Raw genomic sequence first — 13475 nt, 5'->3', positions numbered from 1 at the left:
AGAAAAGAAGAGGTCAAATTATCCTCTGTGTGTAGATATGATTTTATATATAGAAAAATCTAAAAAGCTCCAATTAGAACTGACAAATAAATTCAGAAAAGTTGCAGGATAAAAATGAACATATAAAAATCATATACATATATGATATATTATATTGCATATATGTGCATTTATGTATTTATGTACCTATTTTTAGGTGAATTATGTGTATAAAAAAACTGGACTGATTTCTAAACTGTATGAACCTTTCACAAAAGAAGTTTTGATAGTGGAATTATATCAAACTAAAAGCTTCTCTTCAGCCAAGAAAATCATTAACAGAGTGAGGAAACAAACAGTAGAGAAAGTATTTGCAAACTATTTGTTCAGTAAGGGATTAATATTCAGAATATGAACTTGTGATCCTCCTGCCTTAGCCTCCTAAGCTGCTGGGATTACAGTCTGGCTCTTATTGCTGTATCTTAAGTTTGCTCCTTTTTATTTTGAATGGAATTCCATAAGGAGTATCAAACATTGGTTATCAGTTTGAAGTTCAATAATTGATGGACATTTTGTGTATTTCCAGTTTTTAACTACTTGACTACAGGTGCTATGCACATTTGCATGCAGGTTCTTATGTGGACATGTTTTCCTTTCTACTGGAGAATACTTAGGAATGGGATTTTTTGCTTACGTGGTTACTTTAGGCCAAACCACCTTGTGATGTGGCTGTGCTGTTTTAAATCTCCCTTCCAGGTATCCCACACCCCTTGTCGTTATTAGTCTTTTTGTATTTTGGCCACTGCAGTGGTACCCACATTTTGTTTTCCCTTCTATTTTCTTCATAGATAATGTTGGCTTCTTCTCATGTGTTGATTGGCCATTCATATATCTTCTTTGTTAATGTGTCTGCTCAAATTATATGCCTGTTTTTTTATCGGGTTGTTTATATTCCTATTTTTAAGTTTTTTTTTTAAATTAAAGTTCATTATGGTAGATAAGTTTTGCAATTATTTATTCCCAGTCTGTGTGACTTTTTTTTTTAATTCCTTTTTTTTCTTCAGGGCTGGGGGGGCTGGGGTTGTGGCTCAGCGGTAGAACACTTGCCTAGCACTACATAAAAATAAATAAGAGAAATAAAGGTATTGTGTCAAACTACAACTAAAAAATAAATTTTTTTAAAAGGAATGTCTTCAGGGGCTGGGTAGAGCTCAGCAGTAGAGCTCTTGCCTAGAATGTGTGAGGCCCTGGGTTGGATCCTCAGCACCACATAAAAATAAATAAATAAAAGTATTGTGTCCAACTACAACTAAAAAATAAATATATATATATATTTTTAAAAAGAGCAGAAGATATATAATTTGATGGAGTACAATTCATCAATAACTTCTTTTATGATTTATGCTTTTGTGTCCTATCTAAAATATTATTTACTCTTTGCCATTTTCTTTAAGTTTTATAGTTTTAACTATTACATTTAGGTCTATATATCTTTAAAAGTTCATTTTTATTTATGCTTTGAAGTAATGATGTCTGTCACTTCTTTTTATGAATAGCCAATTGTCTCAGCATTATTTGCTGAAAATATATCTCATTTTGTATTTTTAATAACATTTATCACAAATTATTTTTTGAAATGTATAAGAATAAATTTAGACAAGTATGTGAAAGTGGTTTTCTTTTTTCAATTTTAATTTTTAAAAAATTTTTAAATATTGTCTTAATTTTTAATAATAAAGCAACTGTGCTAAAAATCTCCACCCATTTATTAAACATTCTTCCTTTTTTTTGATCCCAGCTGTTTTGCATTGTGTTTTTATAGATGTGGGAGTCTTTTTTGCTGATCTTCATTTTGATTCAAAATGTATCTCAGTAGCAATATCTTAATCCCAGTACCTTCATAGTAAGTCTTGATAACTGGAAAAAAGTCTCACATTATTCAAAATATTCTTGACATTATTCAAAATATTCTTGATTGTCCTTGGTTTTTTGTTCTTCCATATATATTTAGAATCAGTTTATCAGCTCTTCAAAAAGTTCAGTGGAGCTGGGTAAAATGGTGCACACCTGTAATCCCAGGGGCTCAGAAGGCTGAGGCAGGAGGATTGTGAGTTCAAAGCCAGCCTCAGGAACTTAGCAAGGTCCTAAGTAACTTATTGAGACCCCGTCTCTAAATAAGATATTAAAAAAGGGCTTGGGGATGTGGCTCAGTGGTTAACTGCCCTTGGGTTCAATCTCCATTGCAAAAAAAAAAAAAAAAAAGAGAGAGAAAGAAAGAAGAAAGAAAAAGAAAAAAACGTTGGTGGATATTTTTAGTGAAATTGCATTTAACACTAATATTTAATATTTTGGGGAAGAATTCCCATTTTTCTTTTTTTAAATTTTTTATTCTAATTTTTTATATATGACAGCAGAATGCATTACAATTCATATTGCACATATAGAGCAAAATTTTTCATATCTATGGTTTCATATCTATGGTTTTATACAAAATATATTCACACCATTTGTGTCTTCACACATGTACTTTCATCTCATTCCATTGTCTTTTCTACCCCCATGCTCCCTCCCTTCCCCTCCCACCCCTTTGCTCTATCTAGAGTTTGTCTAATCCTCCCATGCTCTCTCTTCTAACCCAACTATGAATCAGCCTCCTTATATCAGAGAAAACATTTGGCATTTGTTTTTTTTTTGGGGGGGATTGGCTAACTTCACTTAGCATTATTTTCTCCAATTCCATCCATTTACCTGCAAATGCCATGATTTTATTCTCTTTTATTGCTGAGTAATGTTCCATTGTGTGTATGTACATACACATATGTACTTTATCCATTCATGTACTGAAGGGAATCTAGGTTGGTTCCACAGTTTAGCTATAGTGAACTGTGCTGCTATACACATTGATGTGGCTGTGTTCCTGTAGTATGCTGTTTTTAAGTCCTTTGGGTATAGACCAAGGAGTGGGATAGCTGGATCAAAAGGTGGTTCCAGGGCTGGGGTTATGGCTTATCGGTAGAGCACTTGCCTTGATCCTCAGCAACATATAAAAATAAATAAGTGAAATAAAGGTATTGTGTCCAACTACAACTAAAAAATAAATACTTAAAAAAGGTGGTTCCATTCCCAGTTTTCCAAGGAGTCTCCATATTGCTTTCCATATTGGCTGCACCATTTTGCAGTCTCCCAACAATATATGAACGTGCCTTTTCCCCGACATTCTTGCCAACACTTATTGTTGTTTATATTCTTATTAGCAGTCATTCTGACTGGAGTGAGTTGAAGTCATAGAGTAGTTTTATTTTGCATTTCTCTAATTGCTAGAGATGTTAAATATTTTTTCACATATTTGTTGATTGATTGTATATCACCTTCTGAGAAGTGTCTGTTCAGTTCCTTGGCCCATTTATTGATTCCGTTATTTGTTATTTTTTTGGTATTTAGCTTTTTGAGTTCTTTATATACCCTAGAGATTAGTGCTCTATCTGATGTGCAAATGGTAAAAATTTGCTCCCAAGCTGTAGGATCTCTATTCACCTCACTGATTGTTTCTCTTGCTGAGAAGGTTTTTAGTTTGAATCCATCCCATTTATTAATTCTTGATTTTATTCTTGCACTGTTGGAGTCTTATTAAGGAAATAGGAAGTAGAGTCTTATTAATCTGACATGATGAAGATTAGGGCCTACTTTTTCTTCTATTAGATGCAGGGTCTCTGGTTTAATTCCTATGTCTTTGATCCACTTTGAGTTGAGTTTTGTGCATGGTGAGAGATATGGGTTTAATTTCATTTTGTTGCACATGATTTCAACAATCATTTGTTGAAGAGACTGTCTTTTCTCCAATGTATGTTTTTGGCACCTTTGTCTAACATAAGATAACTGTAATTATGTGGATTAGTCTCTGTGTCCTCTATTCTGTACCATTGGTCTACTAATCTATTTTTGTGCCAATACCATGCTGTTTTTGTTACTTTTGTTCTAAAGTATAGTTTAAGGTCTGGTATAGTGATGCCACCTGCTTCATTCTTCTTCCTAAGGATTGCTTTAGCTATTCTGGGTCTCTCATTTTTCCAGATGAATTTCATGACTATTTTTTTCTATTTTTATGAGGAATGCCATTGGGATTTTGATTGGAATTGCATTAAATCTGTATAGTGCTTTTGGTAGTATGGTCATTTAGACAATATTAATTCTGCCTATCCAAGAACAAGGGAGATCTTTCCATCTTCTAAGGTCTTCTTTAATTTCTTTCTTTAGCATTCTGTAGTTTTCATTGTAGAGGTCTTTCACTTCTTTCATTAGGTTGATACCCAAGTATTTTTTTTTGAGGCTATTGTTAATAGCATAGTTTTCTTTGTTTCCCTTTCAGAGAATTAGTCACTGATAACAGAAGTGCCTTTGATTTATGGCTGTTGGTTTTGTATTCTGCTACTTTGCTGAATTCATTTACTAGTTATAGAAGTTTTCTGATGGAACTTTTTGGATCTTACAGGTATAGAATCATAACACCTGCAAAGAGTGCTAATTTGAGTTCTTCTTTTCCTATTAATTTCTTTCATCTGTCTAATTGCTCGGGCCAGTCTTTCAAGAACTATGTTAAATAGAAGTGGTGAAAGAGGGCATCCCTGTCTTGTTCCAGTTTTTAGAGGGAATGCTTTCAATTTTTCTCCATTTAGAATGATGTTTACCTGGGGCTTAGCATAGGTGGCCTTTACAATGTTGAGATATGTTCCTGTTATCCCTAGTTTCTCTAGTATTTTGAACATGAAGGGGTGCTGTATTTTGTTGAATGCTTTTTCTGTGTCTATTGAGATGATAATATGATTCTTATCTTTAAGTCTATTGATGTGATAAATTACATTTTTTGTTTCCTGTATGTGGAACGAACCTTGCATCCCTGGAATGAATCCCACTTGATTGTGGTGCACTATCTTTTTAAAAAAATATTTATTTTTAAGTTTTAGGTCAACACAGTATCTTTATTTTATATTTATGTAGTGGTAAGAATCAAACACAGTGCCTCATGCATAGTAGGTGAGCACTGTACCACTGAGCCACAACCCCAGCCCCAAGTATCTTTTTGATATGTTTTTGTATTCAATTTGCCAGAATTTTATTGAGAATTTTTGCATCTCTATTCATTAGAAATATTGGTCTGAAGTTTTCTTTCTTTGTTGTGTCTTTGCCTGGTTTTAGAATCAGGGTAATATTGGCCTCATAGAATGAGTTTGGAAGTGCTCCCTCTCTTTCTATTTCCTGAAATAAATTGAAGAGTGTTGGTATTAGTTCTTCTTTAAAGGTCTTGTAGGGCTCAGCTGTGTTTCCATGTGGTCCTGGGCTTTTCTTGGTTGGTAGAATTCTGATGGTGATTTTTATTTCATTGCTTGAAATTAATCTGTTTAAATTGTACATATCATCCTGATTCAATTTGGGCAAATCATATGAGTCTAGAAATTTTTCAATGCCTTTGATATTTTATATTAAAGTACAGGTTTTCAAAATAATTTCTAATTATCTTCTGTTTTTCCGTAGTGTCTATTGTGATTTCTGTAGGTCTTTGGCTTGAAGTCTATTTGATATGAGGATGGAAACCTCTGCTTGTGATATTTCCTTTTTCATCATGTATGTTAGTAATTTGAGTTTTCTCAGTTTTCTTTCATCTTCTCTTCATTAGCATGGCTAAGAGTTTGTCAATTTTATTTATTTTTTCAAAGAACCAACTTTTTGTTTTGTCAATTCTTTCAATTGCTTCATTTGTTTCAATTTCATTGATTTTAGCTCTGATTTTAATATTTCCTGTCTTCTACTAATTTTGGTGTTGCTTTGTTCTTTTTCTAGGGTTTTGAGATGTAATGGTAAGTCATTTATTTGTTGACTTTTTCTTCTTTTAAGGAATGAACTCTATGCAATGAACTTTCCTTAGTAATGCCTTCATAGTGTCCCAGAGATTTCGATATGTTGTATCTGTATTCTCATTCATCTCTAAGAATTTTTAATCTTCTCTTTGATATCTTTTAAAAGCCATTGCTCATTCAGTAGCATATTATTTAGTCTCCAGGTGTTGGAGTAGCTTCTATTTTTTATTTTATCATTGATTTCTAATTTCATTCCATTATGATCTGATAGAATGCAGGTATCTCTACTTTTTTATATTTGCTAAGAGTTGCTTTGTGGCATAATATTTGGTCTATTTTAGAGAAGGATCCATGTGCTGCTGAGAAGAAAGTGTATTTGTTCATTGAAGGATGAATTATTCTATATATGTCAGTTAAATCTAAGTTATTGATTGTATTATTGAGTTCTATAGTTTCTTTGTTCAGCTTTTGTTTGGATGATCTATCCAGTGGTGAAAGAGGACTGTTAAAAGTCTCCCAGAATTATTGTGTTGTTGTCTATTTGACTCTTGAACTTGAGAAGAGTTTGTTTGATGAACACAGATGCTCTATTGTTTGGGGCATATAAATTTATTATTATTATGTTTTGTTGATAAGATTCCCTTAAGCAGTATGAAATATTCATTTTTTCCCCTTTTGGTTAACTTTGACTTGAAGTTTACATTATTTGATATGTACTGCTTCCTTCCACAGTCCATGTGAGTAGTATGATGTTTTTCAACCTTTCACCTTCAGTCTGTGGATGTCTTTTCCTTAGAGATGAGTCTCTTGGAGGCAGCATATTATTATTTTTTTAAATCAAATCTGCTAGTCTATGTCTTTTGGTTGGTGAGTTTAGGTCATTAACATTCAGGATTATTATTGAGGCCTGGTTTATATTCCCAGCCATTTTTGTTTATTTTTGGCATTTTACTTGGCTTGGTTTCTTCTTTGATTAGTTTTTTCTTTAGTATAATAATTCCTTTTGTTGATTTTCATTTTTGTTTTTTAATTCTTCTTCATGGAATATTTTGCCAAGGATGTTCTGTAGTGCCGGCTTTTGAGTTGTAAATTCTTTCAACTTTTGTTTCTAATAGAAGGTTTTTATTTCATCATCAAATATGAAGCTTCATTTTTCTGGATATAAGATTCTTGGTTGGCATCCATTTTCTTTCTGAGCTCTATATATGTTGTTCCAGGATTTTCTAGCTTTCAGGGTCTTGGTTGAAAAACTTGCACATAATCTAATTAGTTTAAATTATATATATATATATATATGTACTATATTTACTCTGGTTCCTTTCTCTCATGTCTTTTAATATTCTCTCCTTATTCTTTTTATGTTGGGCATTTTCTTTATAATGTGCCTTGGTGTTGGTCTATGGTGATTTTGTATATTTGGTATTCTGTAAGCCTCTTGCATTTGATTTTCCAATTCATTCTTTATGTTTGGAAAATTTTCTGATATTTCATTGAATAGATTGCTCATTCCTTTGGTTTGTAACTCTGTGCCTTCCTCTATCCCATTAACTCTTAAATTTGGCCTTTTTATGCTATTCCATATTTCTTGAATGTTCTGCTCATGGTTTCTTACCATTTTCACTGTGTGGGTCTACATTCTTTTCAATATTATATATTTTATCTTCATTGTCTGAGGTCCTGTCTTCCAAGTTGTCTACTCTGTTGGTGATGATTTCAATTGAAAATTTAATTTAGTTTATTGTTTATTTCATTTCAAGGATTTCTGTTTTTTTTAAGAATCTCTATCTCCTTATTGAAGTAATCTTTTGTTTTCTGTATTTGTTTATGTAGCTCTTTGTCAAAGTGATTTTTTGCTGCCTGCATTTGCTCTCTTATATCATCCTTTAATTCACAGGACATTTAATTATGTACATCCTGAACACCTTCTCTGTAATTTTTTCTGCAGTGCTGGCCATGGATTCTAATAATGTGGTATCTTGATTTGTGTGGGGCACTTTCTTCCCTTGACTTTCATGTTGCTTGTGTATCTTCCTTTCTAGCACTGTGGATCTGAGGCATTATGGTTTTTACCCTATAGGCTTATAGTGCCCTTGTAAGGTTCTAATACCTCTCCTTTGAGGTTAAGGGCAATTTTAACAGATCCTAATATAAACAATATAAACCCTAAAAAACAAATATTTGCTATTAAGATATTTACAGTTGGATCACAATGTACAGAAATGGTGAATTTAATTATTGTCTTGATTCATTCTTATATTGACAGGCATCTGGGATAATTCCCTGATTTGGTTAATGTGAATTGTACTGCTATAAACATGAAAATGAATGTATTGCTATATTATTTGGATTTTAGTTTTTTTTTTTTTTTTAGGATAAATGCCAAGGAGTGCCTGGGTCATATGGTGGATTCACTTTTAGTTTTTTGAGGAATTTCCACACTGCTTTCCAGAGTAGTTGTGCTAATCTGTAGTGCCACCAACAATGTAGCAGCGTACCCTGACACCTTTGAAGAGTTCAATCCACAGTCATGTAAAATGTTCCTCAGCTTGATTTTGTGTGAACGTTTTCTTGGAGATTAGAAGCCAGTTTTGTGTTTTGGAAAAGAACATTATATAGATGATATCATGTATGTCCTACTATATTAGATTGTGGCTGGTAGCACATGATTTCAGTTTGTTCCATTATTGGTGCTACTAAGATTCACACTTAGTATGGGAATGTTTGCCAGATCTCTTTATTGCTGAGGTTCTGTTATTAAAAATAAAAATAAAAACGATGTTCAGAGATTCTGCTTATTTAAGACATCATGAATAACCTGTTTCCAATAACTCCACCAACATTTTTAAAAAAACTATTTTATTTTAGTTGTAGATGAACACAATATCTTTATTTATTTATAAGCACTGAGGATTGAACCCAGTGCTTTACACATGCAAGGTAAGTGCTCAACCACTGAGCCACAACCCCAGCCCTCAACAAGAAGTTTTTTTTTCTTTTTTTATTGGTTGTTCAAAACATTACAAAGCTCTTGACATATCATATTTCATACATTAGATTCAAGTGGGTTATGAACTCCCATTTTTACCCCAAATACAGATTGCAGAATCACATCGGTTACACATCCACATTTTTACATAATGCCCTCTTAGTAACTGTTGTATTCTGCTACCTTTCCTATCCCCTACTATCCCCCCTCCCCTCCCCTCCCATCTTCTCTCTCTACCCCATCTACTTCAACAAGAAGTTTTAACACTAATTGATGACCCATGCCTGACTTGATGATCCTACCTGAATTGTTACAACATGGTGATTTTTCTAATTTTCACCCCAGCTGTGTTTTTAAGATAGGATTCATCTGTGAAGAGTTCCTCCATGTTTGAAATAAAATGAAACATATTACATTCCAATGATAAGTGCTCAATAGGTGTTAGTGTACTTGTTAATATCTCACCAGTGGTCATTTTAATTCAGATCAGAGCTCAAAAAAATTCACATGAAAAAAATTCTAAATACTCCTGACTTATCAAGGGTGAGCCCAAAATTCTATTTTGAACCGTAAACCACATGTGAGATATGCAAAAACTGAATTGATGAGATAGAGCAACAGGTGGGGACAGACACCAAGGTCCCAGCTTGGTGCTAAGTAGAATTCAGAAGGTCTAGCATCCATATTCCCAAGTACTCAGCCCTGCAACTGCTCACAGAGGATGCTTTCACGAAATTACTGCTTGTGGGCTTAAACTCTTGCCTGGTTTGTCTTTCTGGAAATGTCACTGTGTTTCCTTGGACCTGGATTTCCTCAAATATAGATCAGGTGAATTCTATTATTTCTTTCCATTTGACTTAAAACATTGTTTTAATTGTTGATGGAATTTTATTTTATTCATTTATTTATATGCAGTGCTGAGAATCAAACCTAGTGCCTCACACGTGCGAGGCAAGCGCTCTACCACTGAGCCACAACCCCAATCCTCTATTCAACTTTTTTATAGCTAATTTTATCTGTCTGTTGTTTCCAGGGAACAAGAATAATAACATCACTGACTTCCGTGCTGCATGACGATAAGGAATTCCCTAATCCAGAGGTGTTCGACCCTGGTCACTTTCTGGATGAGAGTGGCAACTTTAAGAAAAGTGACTACTTTATGCCTTTCTCATCAGGTAATAAAAATTCATTTCCATTTGTAACTTTAGGGAACAAGATAATTTTTTTAGGAACAGATGCAACTTACATGGGTGCCTCATTTGGAGCTGGTATATTTGCTCATTGTACATTATCAAATTGGAGCTCCACTCCAATACCCTTGCACTTTCCCTTATTTGTGATGCAGCTTCACTACTGGGTTCCTTTGGTGGGACTTTGCGGAGTGTCTGACCCAGTTTTTCAAATTGATAAAGCTATAGTATAGTTTGGTTGAATTGTGCCTCTGGCTTTATCAACAAGCTACTCAGCTGAAACTTCTAAGAGTTTCACTCTTAGATGCCAAGTAGCCTAGCATACATAATGGGCTCTTAAGAGTCTCACTCCTGAGTTAGGAAGCAGATGAACAAACAGATCATTGTAATCATGAAAACCTGTGCTGTGAGAGAGGGAAGCACAGGTTTCTGGGGAGGCAGAGGATGAAGTTGCTTTCATTCTGCTTTTTTATATCCCAAAACATTCTAACAAGTGTGTTGTGAGCCACTCTGGAAATACATGCCCTTAAGTCCTGAGCAAGAGATGCTAAATAATTATTGTGCCCCACAATAACTTGGGCTTTACCTCTGCTCTGGATAATAAGGCCTGGCTCCAGGAGTAGGCATTACCTGGTGGGTTGAGTTACACTCACCTCTTCCTTTGTAATCCTACCCCTTGCCCTTTTTGGGATAGAATGTTCCATGGAATCTCCCCTTGTATGTCTCCTATGTAAGAATAAAGAATTCCAGTGGCTCTCTCTTTCCATGGACCCCTAAGGTTGGAGAGCTGTCCTGGATTTTGAAAAGGTACATTTTTTGTGTGTTTCCATGCTTCCTTTGCCATTTTCTTAAATTATTGGAATAGTCCGATTTGTGAACCCAGCACAGGTCACCAGATACAAGGGAAAGAGGGTTGAGCTGGCTTACAGGAGGTGGGGAGCAAGGGAAGAAGAGAAGGCAGGGCACCTTACAGAAGTAATGAAGTCCAGGAGAGAATGTTTTCTATAGATCTAGGGGGTCAGAGCATACCAGGTAAATGAAGGCTGAACAAAACCTTGGGAATGTGGAAGGAGGGTCTGCAGTGATTCCAGAGCACCATCCTCTTCCTCTTCTCATGATCATGCGTTTAGGAATTCTGTCTCATCGTTAAATTGTGTGTGCCAAGACTCTAGACGTGGAGTTACCTTCATTTTTTTGCTAAGGATTTTGATGCCCATGTTGGGCCTGGTACTGTCCATATCCAGATGTTAAGGACGGAGCCCTTCTTTTAAGTCACTCATATTTAGCTGGATAAAACAAAATAAGAGAAAGTAGAATTTGAAGTGAGCCATGCTTCTGTGGAAGCATGACTATTATGAGAAAACTTATAGAGGCTTAGAGTCTACCACCTTCTAAGCATGCATTGTAAAGAGGATATGACAAGGACATAGGTCATGAAGGAAGTATAAGAACAAAAAGCTGTCTAGCACAGAGTGCCTGATAAAATGAGATACAAGTGGGTAGCGACTGTGACTAATCTTCTGTGCATCTGTCTCTCCAATCATTCTGTCTTTGACCCATACACATAAGTAATCATTCATCATATAAGTTACTGAATATTCTTTAAAACATTTCAGAACCTAATGTTTAAGGAGGGAAAACTCTGTGTTTGTCATCTTTAGGAAAACGTATATGTTTGGGAGAAGGCCTGGCCCGCATGGAGCTGTTTTTGTTCCTGACCACCATTTTACAGAATTTTAAGCTGAAACCTGTGATTGACCCCAAGGACATCGACACCACCCCCATTGCCAATGCGTTTGGCCGTGTGCCACCTTTGTACCAGCTCTGCTTCATTCCTGTCTGAAGAAGGGCTACTGGCTGCTGCTGTGCCATCATCACCTGCCACTTCTCCTCCTTGGAGGCATCGTCCCCCTTCTCACTCTCAGGGATACCTCCTCTCAGCTCTGCCTCACATCCCCATCCCCTCCTGATCCAGTGAACATGCAGCCTTCATTAAGAAGTGTTTTCTGGATCACTGCATAAATAAATCTGCTATTCCCTGTACTCTGTAACTCTTGCATCGACCACCACAGGTTCTAATACTCAGTTAATAATATGCTATCATGGTAAAACAGCACAATAACTAGTCTATGACAATTCGGAGTCATGAATTCCCTGCATGTTCTGAATAAAGTGTACTGTTGTTGCTGGATCCGTTCTCAGAAATTTATTGTTGTGCAAAATGTACAATGAAAAAAAAAATAGGTCAAAACCACAATGAGATAACCATTTTGCGTACATGAGGATGGCTGTTACAAGAGGGAGGGAAGGAGATAGAACAAGAACAAGGAAACAGGAGTGTCGGTGAGAATATATAGAGGTTGGAAGGCCTGCACGTATGTGGAGAATGAAAAATGATGCAGCCACTGTGAAACAGAGTACAGTGAGTGGTTCCTAAACAAATTGAAATTGAATGATCATGTGATCCAATGATTCTACTTCTGGTTACATCCTCATGTGAAATAATTGCAGTTTATTAAAAAATATTTATACCCCATTTTTATACCACAAATCTCTTCACCAGTCCAAACCCAAATATGGGTGTCTTAAAAAGTTGCTGACATTGGGCTGAGGATGTGGCTCAAGTGGTAGCACCCTCGCCTGGCATGCATGCGGCCCGAGTTCGATCCTTAGCACCACATACAAACAAAGATGTTGTGTCCGCCGATAACTGAAAAATAAATATTAAAAAATTCTCTCTCTCTCTCTCTCTCTCTCTCTCTCTCTCTCTCTCTCTCTCTCTCTCTCTCGCTCTCTTTAAAAAAAAAAAAGTTGCTGACATCAATTATTTCCTAGAAGTATCTCTTGCTTTTCTTTACCACAGTGGTCCAGAATACTTAATGGAGGAGGAAGAAACTTTTTGTTGTTGTTGTTGTTTGTATGTTTTTTGTTTATTTGTTTTGGGTGTATGTGATGCTAGAAATTAAATTCAGGGCATCCCTAATGCTAGGCAAGAGCTCTGTCAGCTGAATTATACCCCAGACCATGAAAGAGTGTTTTGATACTTCTTTTATTTTAATTTTTTTTTTAATATTTATTTTTTAGTTCTCGGCGGACACAACATCTTTGTTGGTATGTGGTGCTGAGGATCGAACCCAGGTGGCACGCATGCCAGGCGAGCGCACTACCACTTGAGCCACATCCCCAGCCCAATACTTCTAATGACTCTGTTGCCTGGGTGGCTCATAGGATATATCATATCTAGAGAAGAGTGAGCTGACTTGATGAATTAAAATTTGCTACTTACAAAAAAGTATCATGACATTAGCTTCACAAAATTGTATTATCTTGGATTCAGGAAATTCCACTTCTGAATATACCCAAAAGAAATGAAAACAGGTTATCAAAGAGAAATTTATATCTCCATATTCATATCAGAATTATTTACAATAGCTAAAATGTAGAAACATCCCACATGTCCATTGAGGA

At 35.3% G+C, this 13475-nt stretch overlaps 1 protein-coding gene across 1 annotated transcript in view; it reads left to right on the top strand.

Moving 5' to 3' along the window:
- Window positions 1-12198, top strand: part of LOC101965174 (cytochrome P450 2C18) — a 34646-nt gene extending 22448 nt beyond the window's left edge. Inside the window, exons 8-9 of the mRNA XM_078037814.1 lie at window positions 9851-9992; window positions 11669-12198. Coding sequence (XP_077893940.1) covers window positions 9851-9992; window positions 11669-11850 — 324 coding nt within the window. The 3' untranslated portion in view covers window positions 11851-12198. The remainder of the gene's footprint in view (window positions 1-9850; window positions 9993-11668) is intronic.
- The last annotated feature ends 1277 nt before the right edge of the window (window positions 12199-13475 follow it).

This window comes from Ictidomys tridecemlineatus, chromosome 1 (assembly GCF_052094955.1).
Source record: "Ictidomys tridecemlineatus isolate mIctTri1 chromosome 1, mIctTri1.hap1, whole genome shotgun sequence".
NCBI lineage: Eukaryota > Metazoa > Chordata > Mammalia > Rodentia > Sciuridae > Ictidomys > Ictidomys tridecemlineatus.
The sequence above is the reverse complement of the archived record's forward strand: the minus strand, read 5'-3'. Positions and strand labels throughout refer to the sequence as shown.